Raw genomic sequence first — 19,956 nt, forward strand, 5'->3', positions numbered from 1 at the left:
CACGACCACAGCGATAGTGGAGCCGTATCGCGCGTCAGGAAAGTCGAAAGGGACACAAGTGGCTCCGGCAATCAGAATTCAGAGACCGTTTCCTTTGGCGACCAGCCCGTAGCCCCCGCGGCCCCGCGACTCGGGCCCTTAAAGTCGCCCTTCTGCCTCCCGGGGTTCTCTCTGTCGCCACATTGCGCGCAGATAAACAGGAGATCGTACGCTCTCGCTTTGAAACTTTCCCGGGTAAGTTTGCCAGCTACCGGGGTCGGCGAACCAGAGGCGAGCGCGGCCGCGCCGGTCGACTCTGTGCGGCGCGGTCTCACCGTGTCCACAGAGATTGCGTCGGACAGAATCGATATCCTGGCGGAAGTGCGCTGCGAGACTGCTGAAATGCCCCTAATTGAACAGCTTACTTCGGAAAAGGATCTGGATCAGCGTGCATTTTAATTCCACGAGCGTTATGTGTCCGAAATAACATTTTCCTTCGTGATAGGATTTTTACGCTTTGTAAATTTTTGGAGATACGTCGGAATTTGAAATAAAACACTTGATATAAATACATGATTAAAAATCCATTTTTTCTTTTATTCTTTACTTACTGAGAAATAAGTAAATCTGAGAAATAATCCTACAGTTTTTTTTTAAGAGTAAACTTGTTAATTCTTTATTTTAATCACCAATTTCTCTATCTAAATATAATTCATATCATTCTCGATTCATATCTTAATAAAAGAATGTAGCGCGACGTGAACTCAATTCGCGCGGAAAATCGCGGAGGCATACCGAACAAATCAAAGGTTCTTTAAAACAAACTAGAAGCGTGTTTGGGCAATCGTTACAATAACAAAAGTTTCTGTCAACATAGGCTGAGGCATATTTCCTTATCCCGTCCTTATCAGAATGCAAATTTCTCATGTAGTAAAGATATCCTATAATTAGAAGGCGATCTAATCAAACAATTTAGAGCACAACATGTTCAACACAGTCAACAATATCGTCATAAAATACAGTACTGTTACAGATAATACGGGAAGGAAACATTTTCGATCCACTGATCTACTGAAACTTTGGTTGTTGTTCTTGGTCCCTCAAAGTTTGTAATGGGAATTTTGATTCATCCTATGTAGGGCAGCCCAAAATACGTGTAACAATATGCTTCCTGTGCGCTGCTACATCTTGGAAATTTCGTTATCTTTAACTAAAATAATAATTGAAATAACAATGAACAATGAAATATAACTAAAATAACTGAAGCGACAATGGATAATAAAATAGATATTCTAGAGTAAAAGAATTTAGTCTAATAAATTGAATTCTATAAAATATACATATAGAACGAATCAAGAGAAAACTTTTCTTGAACAGCTTTTTTCTAAATTTGAAAAGATTTTGATAGTTTCGTAGCGTTATACATATATAGTATTTGACTAATAATAAATCAATTTTTGATCTCCAAAATTTTCCTTCGCGCCACTTTAAACAACCAGTTGTTTCTGAATCAAGTCAGATTTGCCGTAAGTTTATTGCAGGAGCAACTGGTTCTAGCACGATCCTAACCAAATCCTGGGCAAAACTCAATTCGTTCCTCGCGTAAGTTTAACCGACGCCGAATCGAAGTCCTGGAGACCTAAATCTAATATCGATCAAGTCTTAACTCCATCTTAACTCGTTTGAAATTCCGTTGCGAATTAGCCCGGATTGATGTCTAATTCACCCAAATTAGTTTTGCCTCGCAATGCAAATTAAAACCTTTTTCTAGATTTTATATACATAATCCTACTAAATGATTCTAACGGGATTCTACTTTGAACTCTGTAATTTGTTGATATAACGCGCAACTTCTGCTAATTTTACCATAATCTGGAGTAATCTTGCCGCAAAGTGATTCTCAAATTAGAAAACTGAAAGTTATTCAAATTGTTATTCCTTAGAACGTAGCGAAATGAAAATTTTATTGGAAGATATGCAATATATATATCCAAGAACTATTGTATTTTCTTTCTATTCGTATTTTCTTAATGCGAACTTTAATGAGTTTAGTTTTGCCTTATGGAGAATTATGAATACTATTTTTTTCTTTTTAATTTTTAAATTCTTCTTTATTTTTAATTTTCTTCGGCTTTTCTATCACATTATCTTTCTGTTTTACACATATATCTCAACAAACTAAGTCTTAAAACTTGGTATACATTACACAAGAGCATAAAAGTTTTTATTATCTTAAAATTTAATATTATTAAATGAGAAAAATGTAAAGAAATTAATGGTGTTGTATAATCAAGTAAAAAAAAGAGACAATTCTTTTAAAAATATCTTCTTCCATTATGCAACTAGGCGTTAAATCAAGTATAAAAGTAAACAAAAACGAATGTCGATCTGTAGTGAGAAAAATAATCTCTGTAATAAAGGGGTTTACTCAAAATGGCGGGAAGTGATTTATTGTTTCGTATAACGTACCTTTCTTGTCGGGGCGTTTGATCTATATGACGCGAGCCCAATTTTGCGAGACTCGCAGCCGATATTTTTTCAACAATTCGAATGTGCGGGGTATGGACCAATTATACCTATCGGCGAACGTAAACGTTTCCCTCTGTTACGTGCACAATACGTGGTACTATAAGCTATATGTGTCAATCGGAAGAGCCGTTCGGAATGTTCGAAACGACACTGATACGTGCTAAAATTATTCGCATTCAATATCCAGTACAATTGAAGAAGGTTCTGGAAACATCGAAATAATGAAATTGGAATAATGAAAAGTATCAATACGTGCAGAGAGAGATTTATTCGGTTATTTTTTCCGCTTGTAACTATATCAATATTATTTAGAAGTCCATTAAATTAATAATATATTAATTATTAGTACTAATATCCTGTAATGTTTCCCTAATTTTCTTTTGACTTTTATTTTGCACATGAATCCCACACTAATATACCAGTAAGATAAAGCAAATTTATACATTATATATTTTAATTCTGGAATATGGCTTAAAATTTTATAATTTCTGCCACGATGGAATTAATATTCCTCTTACTGATGTAGCGCAACATTATAAAATTTTTACGTTTTTATATTATAATTAGTTTTCACATGTGCGTAATTATAAAGCATGGAAATATGCGCGCAGACATCCATTTGTAACTATCGGGATTTGAGCGAAAGTTGACAATTAAAATATATTCACGTGTTTAAAATATGTTATCCGCGTGGCACGACGTAAAATTTTCCGTTATAATCTGTGCACTTTTTTAATGAGAATTTAAATCGCTCGCGATGAGATTATTCGACAAAGACGCATATAACGTATTTTTGCATATTTCTGCATCGCGGGCTGTGCCGTACTCGCGAGCGCGAGTTGATAGACATGACGAAGGCAATAGGAGATTATTTTACATTATTTTATTGTACGTCGTCGTGCAAGCATAGCTAGACAAACGATGTAATTTCACTACAGACTCACGCTAATGCAACTACTTTTCACAATGTCTCGTACGTTAAATTCCGTCTCTGAGATTGTTTTAAAATAAAGAATGTGCGGAATATGTTAAAACAGACAAGATCACGAAAATTTAGCCGGCAATTAAATCGAAATATTTCCGTAAAATATTTGCATCTGAATGTTCCTAACGTTTTATTTTCTCTATGAGTAAAACTTTCGGATTTTATTAAATCCACATTTTTTTTATATTGAGCATTAATATTTACATACTTACACTGGAAAGAACAATTTTGCTGAATTCATATCTGAAAATAATTCTTGTCCAATAATCAAAATAATTTTGTGCGAAAGTCAAAATGATTGCTAGAATATTAAAACGTTTTATAGCAATGCTTATCAGTTTTAACATTCCAACAAATTATTTTGATGATTTAACAAACAAAATTTTTAGATCTTTCAACAAATTCGTTCTTTCCGTGTACTATGAATATATTTCAGTCCGAGTATTTCCCTTATCAGCATAAGAACTGCAAGTTCCGTTCGAATTAGCATAGAATTTGCCTGAGAAATAATCAATAGATTTTACATAATCGGGCTCTAATTAACAAAGTTCAATTATCAAAGTTGTGATGCATTTTAAATTGTCACTGAAATCTAATTATTCCGTCAGTAAATTATTACAACTCTTCGCCTAGCGTTTCTCAAGTTTTCTATACAATTTTGTGTATTTGTTAGTCATATTGCGCGACAGCTCCAATTCGCTTTGCTCTAGCATAATTAACACAGATCGCGGTTGGGTCATTGATGAATAAATACATCTAGATAAACTTTAGGACTCACAGCTGTTTTCGCCGCTTTAAGTAATCCCGATAAATTCATTATTCAGTATCTATATATCGTAAAAACTAAAAATTCGTTTATTTAAGAACATGCGTTAATTCAAAAATTGCATAATCATTCGTCAATTGTACATTCTTTAAGAAGTATTGTGAAATATTTTATAGAATAAAATTTTGAAGCATTTTATTTTATAAAGTATTTTATAAAATAAAATGCTTGAAATCTTGTAAGGCACTCCTGTGCGCACAGTGTGTTTCCTCTATTTTCCAAAAAGTGTTGAGCAGAATATAGGAAAAGTTTCCCGTTCTATTACAAATCCTCTGTATTTTATACCTCATATCTTCATGCTGCTTATTTCCCCGTACTATACGGTCCATATTTTATGGTATATCATACGGGATTACGTCATGTTACACGGGGATGCATACGCGTGTGTCATTTTTGCACGAGCGCAAGTTGAAACGCAAAGAAAATTGGATTTTGTTTTATGTCTCTACGACGATTCTTCGTCGAGCTCAGATGTTTGGTAGCTATCTAGCGCGGCCTTTTCATTCATAAACTGCGGTATATACAAAATAACGCAGCAACAGCTCAGCGGCGGTAGCTCAGCTAGCGCGTACATGTCAAGCGGAAACGAATGAATGGTAATTTCAAACTACGCTGTCTTGGTCTCTCTATTAAAATCACAATTTCATGTAAATATTGACAATTTTATGGAGAACGGCACGAAATCGGTGACATTTTGGAAAGCTGGAATTCGCTTTCAAAATTGTAATACTAATTTCTTAAAGCACAGTTGTAGTTGGCAATTTTTATTTATGCAATTATTTTTTTAGAGTAATGAGACGTATTTAATAACGCGTAAATATTAACGATGTCACACATACACATATGAAGAATGTGAAATATTAAAAGTACTACGCGTCTTTGGGGGAGCATTACATAATGTAAGCTGTTCTCGAAATTTTATTAATACGGAAATATTTTTTCTCTTAATTAGGAACATCGTATCTATGGAATATATCATATTTAACGAGAGCATTTTTCATTGAGGAAGTTTCCGGATAATTAAACAGAGCTGTAATTATCGCGAGCGTCTGAGCTCGAACTCGCGTAACCCTATCCCTGCATCTGGCGATGGAAGATTCATTGTTCATTCACAACGAACGTTCGCTAATTATTCATAGCCGAGAAATGACTATACTCGCGCCGCGTCGCAGAAAAAAAAGAGAACACGTATATACGGGGACATTCTGTGTATTAAAAAGAAAAAAAAAGTGTAAGTTGCGCAAGAGCGGGGTTCCATTTCGATATTCGGTAGGCGCAGTTCCTGTCGCGAACCTCTCGCGGAGGTTCTATTCACATTTATCTCGGCCGGTTCTTCTATTTTCCATTCAGTCTAACCGCCCATTACATTGCTGGCATTTCGCCGTAACTGGCAAGAAAGTAAATAAATAAGTTATGCATTCGCGCGCGCGCGCAAATACACGCTGCCGTGTCGATTGTCATCCTGGAAAATCGGCCGCGCCGCGCTGCGACGTGCATAGTCCGCTGGAAATTATGAGCAACAGAACGTATCATTTGTTTCGCTTCTCAGCATTTTCTCCGTCCTCGACAATCCGCCGTATTCTGCCTATTGTGCTTGCGCGGGCAATACACTGCAGGCAATTGCAAATGCGTTTTTTTTTTCCAAACAAAAGGTTTAGTGTACAAAAAGAAATTCTCTCTCAATAATAAAAACTACGAGAGAAGATGCTTTGTGTCAAATTATATTGAATTATAATTTATGTAAAGTTACTTGAGTACTCACATTATCCATTTATTTATATTTGTAAAGAATATCAGAGTGAATATCAAGTTTTTAGTGGCGTAATAAATTGTAACAACATCGCATTGTGAGCGAATGCGAATTGTAAAATTGTGCTGCTTAAAACGTTTTTCCATTTTCAATGGCGTTCTACTTGAAAGCGTTAAATAAACAATGTCGCGGCCGTCAGTTCAAACACTTAGAACTCATCTCCCCCTCAGCTTTCGTCGACCCGCTATTATTTTAACATAATACCTATTTTTCTCGCAAAGCAATTTCATTTCCGCGGTACAATAAACGTTTTATTAGCGTTACTAATTGTTATTCACAGTATGACGACGGCAATCGAATATTATCTTTTAAATGAGATGTCTAAAATGAAATTAAACGAAAAATAGAATTTTTCTATTATTTCCTCTGGAGGAGTCCTTTACGAAGCTTTTTACATCTAATAGTATCTTCGACGTTAGAACTGTCCAACGAAATAGAATAAAAATATGAAAGAACAAGAGCAAGATGAAGAGTAGAATCGCATATTTCTCTTTTTCTTCTAACCTTTAAAAAGCGCTCGCCAACGAGCGCAACTTAAGAATTCCGAAAATTGAATTTTCTGCATATTGAATCATATTTCTTCGCTCTGTACCACGTCCACAGAAACCTGCAATTCCCACGTGAAAAATTCTTTTTTGCGGAAACGACGAAGTTCTGAGTTATGGTCTGCGTTATGTTTATGTGCGCATTTGCATCTGCAAAATAAATATATTATGAGCTAAGACGCCGTTAGAATTTGTAATGAATTTTTTGCTGCACGTAACTCGCGTCAGATAAAAAGATTTAGAAATAGGACTATACAAACTAAATTAAAAACGGTAATACGAAATAACGATTAATTATTTTATAGTTAGTATAATTATATATAATATTAATTTGATTGATTTTTATTTAATATTGCAATCTGTATTAAGTCATTAATTTAAAGCAAAATTTAATAATTTGAAACTAATTTGGAAGTTTACATTTTTTTAGAAAATTTCCGCACATAATAAAGTAACTGCATATTCTATATGCTACAAATATGGAATTATAATTAACAATTATTCAAATATGTATTACATATTTTCGAAAAATCTCAATTTCGATTAGGCAAGCGTACAACAATTATTTCAAAAAGTACGTTATTTAGGATAAGTTTAATGATATTTAATTCTCTATTGCCGTTACTTCGTTTGTCCATTTCGTCGTTTTTACATGTAAATGAATAAAAAAAAAATTACTCGCGGACAAAGTAGGACACTAACACTGATTGCGAGCTATCGCGCCATATTCCTTTCCGCGACCTCGCGCAAAATGAGATTTGCCGGGGAGCTTAATGGACCGACGAACGACAATTGGATCTTGCCTACCCAGGTCCCGGTGTAGATACTCAGCCCCTTATCTTGAAACGTCACTGATTCCAACTTCAAGTTTCGTGTGCGTCTCGCATAATACCCGTCCGCGCGAAATCGTGAGATCGCAAACGTGTCCGACGCGTCGCGTCGCCAAACTCGTGCGCCGAGCACTCACCCAGAAAATTATACCTTGCATCGCGTTATCGTTGCGGTAGTGCGCGTCAATATCCTGTCAAAGTAACAATTTGCATATTGACGTTTCGTTCATCGTAAGTAAGATTCTCGTAACCGCGCCGCCGGCGCCGCCGCCGCCGCTTGCCGCTGTCTGTCCTACGTATGCATCAGGTATTTTCAATTCAAACGCTTTTCCAGACTGACAGACGAGATGCGAATTATATTCTCGGAGTGACGCGAATTTCTCGCATGTTGCGTAGGAAATATTTAGTCCGGAGTGAGTTTTACTTCAACTGATATTATCGTCTCTTGTTCAAATACAAAAGAGTGAGCATTACTAATTTATCAATAGACATCATTCACAAGTTAAATTGCAAATTATACCAAGTTGAAGTGTGTGTGACTTCTTTTTTTTTTACAAATTAAACGTAAATCTTTGTAAGAAAAGTTTCCGTTGAAAAAAAATTCGAGGAAATTATTTTTGAATGAAACGCCGACTTTGTGAAATCAGTGAAGCTTAAGAGCAGCGGGATTATTACATTATTTACCAATCAATAAATCGACAATCAAAATTTTTCTAGCAATTTGATTTTTACTAATTTAACATGACACACAAATTTCATTTTTGCTCAATGTAAAATAAATTAATTTTCCTATAATCAGAATTTAATTTAGAATTTTAGACATATTCGATCTCCAATATTTGCCAATTAAAAATCTGCGAGCAAAAAGTGTTCCTCTATTGGATTTTTCATATAGCTGGAAAACAAAAATTACCAACTCTAAACAATTCGTTCACGAAAATTAATTAGCAATAAAACTCGTTAGCAGGGTAGCAAATAATATATATATAGGCAGCTTGCATAACCGTGGAAAGATACAGGGTCGATCCCGAAGCTCAAAGAGATACCCGGATGTTATTGATTGCACTCGTATATACCGGGCGCATTCCGCGGCATTGCATGCTGAAGAGCAAGAAACTCGCGTTAACCCCGAAAAGAGATGAACGTTCGCGTTTACTCGAGCGGGAGTGCGGTTCCGCGGCCAAAACTGCGAATGCAATTTAACCATCTCTGTTTGAAGCGCATCTGAAGAAAAACACAGAGGTGCGCGCGCGTGCGCGGCGGTATATAGCTAAAGTTGCAACGTAATTCGGCTACCAGACGGTATGCATACATATACCTAACCCCCGGGCTACAGTATACCGACCCTTTAACCTCCCCCGGAATCAAGAACATCGTCCGAGAAAGACTGCAGGTCCGCCGCCGCCGCCGCCGCGCGCACGGATGTAACGAGCGTGAAACGCTCAGTTTTTCCGTCTCGCGAGTGAGCGCACACGTCGGCCACCAAAGCCACCACTTAAAACTTAAAACCCCCGGGGAAAAATGCTGCCGGGCGAGTCACGACAATAAAAATAATCATCGCGGAAGCGAACAAAGATCGTAGGACCTCTCTGCGCGCGGCGCATTCGTTATCTTTCTCAAAAACAAATCCTGCGCCCGCGAACAATATGTCTTTGATGTTTATCAACGTTGGAAATGTGAAAGCTGCAGCTTCGACAGGGCAGGGCGTTTTCGCGCGTTTTTGTTAACGTTTGTTGCCCGTTGTTTATGTCCGTTTCATAACACGAGAGAAACATCGAGAGAAAATTTCTTTTAGTGTATTATGGAAATCGGAAAATCAAAGATTTATTTTCTTTTTGGAATTTGTGCGTTTTGTTAATAACCTTTAACAATAGACGTTGTGTTAATATCAACAATAATGTCGGAGCTTAAATTACATTTTTGCTGCAACGAAGTTTCCTTTTTAATTTAGCTCACATGAAGCTTTTAATTTTTAAAAATAAATATTTATGACATTCGTATATCGACAGTAAATCCATCGGTAAATTTATTATCAATCTTTATTTTGCTTAATGGTATCTTATACATATTCTAAAACATATTATTTAATAACCGGAGAATTATTCGCGCGTTTTATAAAAGTAAAATATATAAATGTAATAATTTACAATACCAGAATGCAGAGTTACACGCTGTTTCGTGAAAAGATCGAATATTCTAAACTTGCATTCTCTCTCTCTCTCTCTCTTTTGCGCAGAGCTGAAAAACTGTGCACGAATAATTCGTTTTATGTGCGCATTCGAATTTCTAACTTTGTTGCCTATATTTGCCATTCATTAATTATCGTTATTGCGCGATTAATTGCAGCCGACACTAGAGTTAAATGTACAAGTCGGCGGCAAAGAACACCGACGAAATTTTACAATGGTACGGCCGCATTGTTAACAGCGCGCCGTATTGTTAACGAGGGTGTACCTACGATATAATATGCACGTTCACGCCCCGAAAACGCCGCGGGGATGCTCGACGCAGTTTAGCATAATTGTTATTTAACATTCGCCGCTATTACCGCTGAGCATCGCGCTTACCGCTGAAATGCATACAAAGAAGTAGCCCCCGATCATTTGCAGCGATGTTACGACGCCTGTTTGAAGTGAATCCAAATTTAACGTCGCTCGTATTTACTTCAATAACTCGTATTCGCAGTGACTGAAATAAACATTTGCGGGTAGGAAAGTAGAATGGCACTGCGTTAAACTCATTATTTGTTAAATGATTCCAGCATTCAAATAATTTGAGTAAAATCGTAATGAGATTCCAGCATGCAAATAATTTGAGTAAATCGTAATGAATTTATTATTAATTCAATAATAATATTTTTAAAGAGGTTAAGATATTTAAAGTTAAATACAATATTAGTTAAAAGGTAGTTTAAAAAAATATTAAGTTAAATGTTCTGAAGTTTTTGGAATCTTTGATTTAGAAAAGTTCTACTTTATCAAATTTTTCTAAGATTCTTTGATATTATAGAAAAATTAAAATCGAGAGTTTGTTAAAAATGGGGAATATTGATGTTTGAAAAAAGCAACTGCATAGTGATTTAATGGATATGTTAATTTTGTAATTCCTGAGATTAGCTCTCGAGTATTATTCGTAGAAAATGTGTTCCTCTATTTATTTTTTCACGTTTCTCGAGTAACTTTTCATACACGTGACAAGGAATAGACTATTATAATCCGTTAGCTTAAGATCGAGTTACCTGCACTAAGAGTCTTGCTTAAAAATTCACGGCTGTTCATTCCATTTTCTCTTTAATATCCAATGGCGCAATGCATAATTTAATTTTGCATAATCATGATTTAGCGTTTCCTATTCTTTCGTTTATCGCGGCGATATGCATTTTTCTTATACACATAAATTAATACCAACTCTTATATTTCTTAATCTTGAATTTAAATACACAACGTTAATAAACAGTTTTAATTTTAAAAATAAAATGATAAACTGTTATCTTAACGATATCCTTCGTGTATTAATTTCTAAATTTTATATCATGGAATTTGTAATTCTGAAAGTCTACGCAAAAAGGAGTCAAGACTGCAGAAAAGTATAGAAGCTTCTTTTCTGTACTTTTACACCTTCTGCTACGTCATCTGTAAAAATATTATTTGAATACTTTTGCGAGTTTCCCCGTTGCACGAATCGTTTCGCACTGTAAAAATATATTGCATGCAGCGGATGGCATTACCGGGAAGGAAAGGTTTACATGCCACGTTTACAATATCCGGCGCATCTAAGCGACAACCACGATGTCAACGCTTTCTTCTCGAAATAGATAGTCGAAATGGAGATAGGATCAAGCGAAAGAATAAAATTCTGTGACAGTACAACTGGATTTTCGGACTTGAGAAAAATTTTATTCCGACTTATAGTCAGAATAAAGAATTTCATGTAATATTATGTGTATATATAATATTTAATTATATAATATAAAAAAGTATATATTATAATAAAATTGATGTGTATATTTTTTAAATTGAAATTTAAATAATATTTCTATTAAATTTCTAAAACGTTTTTAATCTACAGAAAATAATTTTTAGATGACGATAACGAATTTTTGAAACGAAGCGCAAAAAGCGAGTAGTTTATTTATTCATATTAATCAAGGAAAAATGGGAAAAGAAGTATTTGTTATAAAATGAATTTTATAAAGCGTTGAATATTTTGTAACGGCCGGCACACGAAATTCCGTATACGTGTTTAATTTTTGCGGTACACCGTGTTTGCATCAAAGTCACTTTGTTTATTATTCGCGCGGCGCGGGCGACTCGAACGCGGGCAGGCAGCTTTGTGACGTCGCATTACTCCTCGTAATGCGAACGCGACAAGTATCAGGGGAAAACGCGATTATTCTCTGCGAATTACGATTAACGATTATCAGCCTACGCAATTGATTCACCCTCACGATTAACGATTCGTGAGAGCGTATCGAGGCGTTGGCTATTTATCCAAGCAGGTATTTGGCAAGCAATTTATTCATTCGAAGAGCTCGAAGCGATAAGGGATGGGAAATATAAATTATTGTTTCATTGCGATATTTACGGGCTATTTTCAATTCAATTTATGCACTCGAAATATATTGCCCGTACATAACAGTGAATTTTCGTTGTATATTATCAAATGGTTCGTCGTGTTTTCGATCGAAGAAGAGAGAAAAACAGTGGTGGAGTAATTCAACTAGTCATTGTTTGTTAGCTGAATTATTATGTTATTTATATTAAGTTATTTTCATCATATTTTTTAAAGTTTATTTCAGACAAAGATCTTTTTTGAAAAACATCTTATCTTCTTTTGTATGTAATATTTTCTATTTTTAAATATTAATTATTTTGAGCGTAAAAAAATAATTATACGAATGATAGAATTGGAAGTCATAAAATTAATAAATTGAAAGTTTCAATACACTGTTTATTTATTAATAAAAAGAAATATGAATAATATTTTATTATCATTACAAACAGAAAAGCGTGTATTTTTCAATGCAGTCTGTATTTTAAAGTGTTTTTCTGAACCGAAATGCAATTGGCAAATAATGAGTTTTATTTTTAAAGAACGATATATGGTCGATCATCAGAAAATAAAAACAACTTTATTTTTGTATTAATTTGGATGATATCTGACAAATTAATTATTTAAGACAAATCATTCTCTGCACTTGAAAGCATTAGAGTCTTATCTTTTAACTGAGTCCACAAGACTATAATTTACTGCGAGTTTCTTGTTTAAAGATACGGATGATTATGTCATCCTAATCTCGATCTAGAAGGAATCTAGTGGAATTGACCGGTGCATGCGGGCCTCGTGCGCTTCATACATAATCGCGAAGCACGTGGCTACTATAAATCAGCTGATCAGCTGAGCATATAGCATAGGTAGCGTATGCATCAGATGTATGTATGTTTCGCGTTCATTCATAAATGATGCGCGCGCGTCGGATTTTTGAGAGGCTATCACTCGACGTAATAACCTACGATTGATCGTTTGCATTTCATATTCCTCGGATATACTTAATCTGCATGTGCATATATTATACCTTCCAATAGATACACTTTGATGTTAGATGGGCTACCCAGAAGGCTTATCCTGAAGGGAAATTTAAGTATACGCAAAGAAAGTACGGATCGATCTGTGGAGATCGACGCCAATAGATTTAACTCTTCGCGTGTCCCTGCCATATGACTCGCTTTGGGCGTTTCATATGAATAGCAGTTAACCAGTCGACTGTATTAGACATGATTTATGCACGAAGACAAGGGGTCGCAGCCATTCTCGATGGTCGGCTTCAAAACTCTTGTCGCGTCTAGACTATGTTACACTTTGGTGTCCGGTAATGAACTCGTGAACTCATATAGAAAACTAAACTCATAGAAAAAAGTATACTTTCAATAGTATACTTTAATTAATTATTAATAACTGTTTACTGTTAATTATTAATAACTGTTAATTATTAATAACAGTATCTACATTTTGGTGTCTTATATGATAAAATATTAATTACTATGCGAAATATTGAATACATATAAATCGATCTTTTTATGAAGATAAAAGTCAATGAAATTCACCATTTTTCCAATTTTTCCAATGATTGCTTGAAAAAGTTTTTAAAAAAAGACGCGAGACGAATAAATTTACTCTTTCAGCGAACAGTAATTCGAACTTCATACGGACTTTTTAGATATATCCGTATAATTCTCGCGATTCCATAATAAAGCTCGGCTGTCATTTCATATTTTTCAGTTTTATGTAACATTTATCTTATGATTTCAATAGCATGATCTCATAGCGGTTTTTTTTACGTTCTTTTTGCGGAGGGAGATATTGAACATCGTATGTAAATTATATGTTTTGAAAGTAATTCGTATTTGCAATTTCGAGCGATGTTAAAATCTGTAAAACGAGCTAAATTTAATCGTTGAAACATTCGGAACAATGTGTTTACGTCATTTTATTTCGAATAAAGCGGCTTATACGAGATATGATTTTATATTTTTGCGCGTTAATGAGCAATTTATTTTAAATCTACAATTGTATTAAAATTTATACTTTATGCTACTAAATGTTTTTCTATGATAAACAAATGTTTAAAATTTTTGCTATTTAAATTTAAAGTTAAAATAAAACAATATTTTTATGTTGTTTCTGAAAAAATATTTGATAAAATAATAAAAATTTTATTTATATGGTAGAAATTTAATATTTTGTAGACGCATTTCACTAAAATGTTGTTGCTGGATTATTAGTATTTATGTCGTATATTACTCTTGAGCTTTTATACAAACGTTAATTGGATATCAAAACAATGTCTACGTGGCTTTTATTGAAAATCCAGCCTCGAGGCTGAAGAAGATATTCACGATATTTTATATAGGGCATAAAATCTGTATGGATACATAAAGCCTTGATAAACTTTCAAAAGGGATATGAAAGGACGGACGGGTCTCTCGTGACTTGTCTCTCGATAATTTGCGAACCCGCACCGAAGTCGGTAAAATAAGGCATTACATTGCCCCTCGTTTGTAAAAATTCTTACGGGAGCTTCGCGAAGAAATGTCTAATCTTGCGCAGCTTTCAGAGCTCTCGTCGTACATCTTCCTCAACGTTCAATTTTCTCGGCGACTAATAGCGGGAAAGGGAACGCGCATCGACCGCGGTATCAATCTTATTTAACGATAGCGTGTGCACCATACGGTGCGTGTGCATTATAATGCGATATTATAATGCAATTCGACGATGTCGCGCGTAACAACGAAGGTAACGTTGTTAAGGGCTAATTGTCTGTTCGTAGATTTAACCTTTAATTAACGAAAGTGCGTGTTGTCTTCGGAGAATCTTGGCAACGGACAGGAATCACGTTGACTACCCGCGTGTATGTATATTTTATATTATAGTAGCGAAAAATGGAGTATATAACTGCACGTGCATTAACAGCGATCGATAAACCGGGGCTTCGGTGCTTAAAATTTCATGAAGACCGCACAACGTGCCACTCTAGCGATGAAATGTATCCATTTCACAGAGAAAATCTGTCGGAGCATTTAAAAAAAATAAAGCCTACTATTTCTTTATGAATCTTTGAACACTTGAGGGTGGGATATCGAAAAATATGTAACATGGGCAAATTGCTAGTATCTCGGTTTAGCACCTTTCTCGTCTCTGAACATTAATCATTTTCATGTTTTATTTTGAGAAAAGGGGAATTTAGCAAAGTTCGCATTCGACCTACTAAATATATGAAAAATGGACCATTTATTGGATGTGGCACAATTAGATGGAATAGTAGAGACGTTTGCGTTTATCTTTGGATAATAATTAGTTTTGTATGCAAAGCTATTGGATGAAATTTTTCAATCTTGAAGTACGATACTTGGGCAACGTGGAAATTAACGTCAATTCCCAACAAATTATAAACAGTAGCCTGAAGATTAATGCTTTGCGCAATTAAACTAACAATCATGTTATATGTCGTTATAATTTTACATACTGTGCTTTGTATGCAGATAATTGCACAAATTGACTCAAAGCGATTCGTAATTTGTGTCAAGAGCTAGCTCTTCAAGACCCTTGATTATTCTTTTATCTCTCTAATTGACCAAAATTTAATAGATATGCAGAATTTAATTGCGGAACGCATTAATATCTGTTATCAGTTACGTTATATCATCAGATATGTTATATATATATAGGTATATATATATAGGTATATATATATAATTCCCCTATATATATATATATATATATATCGGGTTTGCGCGATATCGTTTTTATTTTGTGATATAATATTATTTGAAAAAAGCTCGAAGTTATAAACAAAAATTTTTATAGAAAAATCGTTCATTAGCTGATGAATATTATTCATCGTTACGCGAAATACTGACGATTATCATCTATAACTCTTTTACACAGGAACGACGTATAGCCTTCGTTTAAAATCACTTCCAATCAATTCCGCTCCCTCAAAATCGCGAGTATAAGTGTATGGGCGTGTAATCAACTAATGCAAGATGCAAGCTCGCTCGGAAGACGAGGGACGACATCGTAATCACGTTAATGCACGAAAGTTCACACCATAAAAGTTCGATAATGCAAATCACGTGTTGTGTGAAAAAAATCCTAAGAAGCTTTTGCCGGCCGAGAGCGCTTTCGCGAATTTCCCCGAGGGCGACACACTCACTTTCTCAAACGATATTAAATTCGCTGGTAATTCACTTATCGCTGCGAACCAATAATCCTTTTATATAAAGCTCTTGTTGTATCCGTACCGTACATTTTTAGCGTGCAAACTTTTGAAGTATGGGGCGAAAACTTCGAGCGAATTTGATGCAACGATTTTGAAGAGAGAATTGTAGATACAACTGTAAAATACAGATATATGCAATTGATACTCGTATATTTTTTGAAACGCTATTTTTCGAATGAATTTATCAAATCTGGTAAAGTCTCGAACAACGTGACTTTTTTTCCTTCGCTATTGGACCATGCTGGCCGAGTGATAAACGAGTATTCTATTCGAACTTTATACAGTGATTCTATCGGGTCTGCATGTATCCCGCATGAATATAAATATTGCTCTTTTACAAATCCGCTATTTGCTCAACTTTATCAAACACTTGCACAGAACAGAATATATTTCTGTTGCTCTTTGCATATCTCACTGACTTCAGTGTGATGCCTTACACGGAATCAATATACAAAAACAACGAACGTTATTTTCAATCTTTCTTTGACAACTGGTCTTGTCTAGCGTTAAAAAAATTCCGAGTATCTTTCACGTTCGCGTTTTTGAAGCGAACAGAATGGCATAAAGTTCGACGGTCGTGGCATTGATATCGGAGTTACATCTTTCTCACAGCAAGCTGTTTATATTATATTAAACAAGTTATTTTTAGAACTCGTTTATAGTTCCCAGCTAGGTGATTTTTTCCCGCTGCAGTGCCATTTTATACGGCAACTTCGTATAATTGGCACGCTTTAAATCGCTCGTAAACCCGAATATAAATACATATATTGTTTCTGCAATCTGCTGTTCAGCGGAATTTACGGTACGAGCAACACGGTCTGTGTATCGTGCGCGCGCAGGCGGCTTTTAAATAAAATTTTCCGTATCACCTACCTGAGTTAGGTTGACCGTTGCTGTTAGGTCGTGCGGAAGGTGCTCCGTCCCGCGCCTCCACCTCCAGGGCGTACGCACCCTGCTTCTCGCGATCGAACATCACTTTCGTGAAGATCTCGCCGGTCTCCCTGTTGATCTCGAAGTAATCCTTGCCCTCGTTCCTGTCGCTGTTTACCACGTAATACGTGACCTAGATAAATAACGTGAAGTTTATCGACTCTGTCTACGTGTCTCGCTTGCGCAAGTAACTACAAAGAATATCATAACTATCGGATATCGCGCTATTCACGGAGAAAGAATGTATTAATTTGTGAGTTTAATAGAATAATGACGATATATATATATTACGTCATACATGAAATTCTTTTGATTTATTAAAAATTTCGAGATAATTTGCATAAAATATGGCTAAAGCATAGCATTATAATAACATTACGTTTGTAGCTCCTAGCTAGGTGATTTTTCGCTCCGCGATTGTATTCTACATTTTCTGCATTAATGTGTGTAACATTAATGTGCTTTACATTAATAATGTTTTTCTCTGTATTGTTACTATTTCATAAAAATCTCTTTAGAGAGCCAGCTGATTGTAACTGGTCGTAAATCCATTAACATATTCACCGGTAAAGCGGTTTGAATTCAAAATTTTCAGATCTTGCGCAGTACATCGCGAGCATATGACCTTTTCTACAATCCGACTACTCGCGTTTTATTCGCGGGAAAACTCCCTGTTTCATATTAAAATGCATGTATGTATATAAAGTACGCGCGACGCATAAAAATGCCATCGTCCGGGGGTGTATAATGGCGCGCGTCGAGAGCGCGAAACTTTGAGATAGTTATCGCGGAAGAAAATTTGAATGAATTCCGCGCGCTGGCAAGACTTTAACTCGGACAAGTTGCGAACGCGTCGTCGGCACTTTGCGCCTTCCAATTTTACCTTAATGAAACGGCAAACAATGTTACTGTAACCCGAACCAGGACGGATGGTGCAATTCTATGTGTAATGATGGAATGGTTTTCTTTCAACGTGCTCTGTAACTTTTTCGCGATCCCTTAATTAACAGACAGAAAGGGAAAAATTCGTTTAAGAGTCCGACGTTAACACAATGTTCTTGTTACATTGTCAATTCAGCGGATCTCAAAATTATACATCGCGTAACGCGCTTCCGTCGGATTTCATATAATTCTATTTTTTTTTTTGGCGTTATACGAAAATTAACATTTCCTGTACTCACATTACATTAGCATTCAAAATTCTGACGGAATTGATAATTACTGTATGTTTTCTTGTCAAAATCATGAGTTTTACATAAAATTAGAGCCAGCTTCTATCGGCGCGAGCGTGAGAAATTTATATACGTCGACGACCCAATTTCTTCTTGTGTATAATTATTTACAGTCAAGTTTCGCGCGATTTCCGCGCTTTTTGTTCCAACGAAAGTCTCTATTTGCCATCGCCAATAACGGCGCGAATGCCAGAAAGAATCGGATGAAGAAACGGAGAAGAGACGATATCGAGTTTGCGGCAACGCGATTACCGCGTTCGACTGCATGTCGGGTTTGCATTCGTCGTGTCCCTTTTGTTTCCGGCCGTTTCCACGCGTCTCCATTCCGCAGACCCTACTACTGTCCATGGATAGTACGTACGTACAAATGGAATGTGCATATTTGACAGATCCTTCGCGCGCGAGGAACTTCACCGTAACCGGTGAAATTCACCGTCGTGCATCTCACGCTACTTAATCGGCGAATTTCCACTCGGACATTCCGTGATATTTCACGGTTGCTCCGCTTCCGTTTACCGCCGACGTAGGGGTTTTTTTTTATACAGTTGCACTGCGTACCATTTTCGCGGAACTGCAGCTTAGCTAACAAGAACAATCCCATTTTTGTTCAACGAAGAAAAGATGAGTAATTCATATAGTAATTCTAAAGAGTACATTTGCTTTTTTAGTAGCTTTTTGTTTTTCTCAAAAGGGATATGTATAAAATAAGATGTGATAAAATTTGCAAATGTGTATGTTGTGATAAAAAAAATAATGAAAATAATTTTTTGTCTCGTTAAAAGACTTCATAAAACTTGAAAATAGCAAGAGGAAGTCTTATTTAAAAAGAAGAAATCAATCTAATTTAAACCCGGGATTCGAGAGGATCACGTACGATATTTCTAGTTTGAATCCTCGAGAAACCAGCAGCTTGTTTCGCAATATTACAGCACGTTCGCGTTCGCGGATCATAATCGGTAGTTGTATCGGCATTACAAAATGCTTTGGTAGCGTAGCAACCGATTCAATGTAAAACGAATGATAATCACGCGATTAAATGTCGGCGCGATATACCTGCACACACACATATATATATATATATATATATATATATATATATATATATATGTATGTATTTGCGCTGTTGGCATATCCGTTAATACGATCATACGTGATAAATTCAACGCCACTCAAACGCGCTCGTCGGAATTGCGTTTACTCCGTTACGGAGTTTATAACATTCCGCCAACGGTGGCAATGCATTACCGCGTGAAACATTAAAGTTTCGAGACGCGACAGTCTAAGTTATGGCTGTGCGTCTAAGCACCCTGTAACCGCGTCCCTTATTCCCCAATTCCCGGCTGCTCTTCGTCTCTCCTCAATCAGGACTTTGACGACTGAGCTCCCTTAAGTCCTGCTCAAGTGCCCCGCAATAGCGCGAATACCCCGGGCATGTTCTTTAAGTTCTTTTGTGCAGCTCCGCCGCAATTCTCCTGCAATCGATACTCGCCCGGAATCGGATCTCTGCGGTA

At 35.9% G+C, this 19,956-nt stretch overlaps 1 protein-coding gene across 1 annotated transcript in view; it reads right to left on the bottom strand.

Annotated features, from left to right (window-relative positions):
• The window catches only part of LOC105453278 (neural-cadherin), a 150,341-nt gene that overhangs the window by 96,458 nt on the left and 33,927 nt on the right, over nucleotides 1–19,956 (bottom strand). The window contains exon 13 of the mRNA XM_011695082.1: nucleotides 17,157–17,346. Coding sequence (XP_011693384.1) covers nucleotides 17,157–17,346 — 190 coding nt within the window. The remainder of the gene's footprint in view (nucleotides 1–17,156; nucleotides 17,347–19,956) is intronic.

The sequence above is a fragment of the Wasmannia auropunctata genome, unplaced genomic scaffold, assembly GCF_000956235.1.
Source record: "Wasmannia auropunctata unplaced genomic scaffold, wasmannia.A_1.0 LD336000.1, whole genome shotgun sequence".
Lineage (NCBI taxonomy): Eukaryota > Metazoa > Arthropoda > Insecta > Hymenoptera > Formicidae > Wasmannia > Wasmannia auropunctata.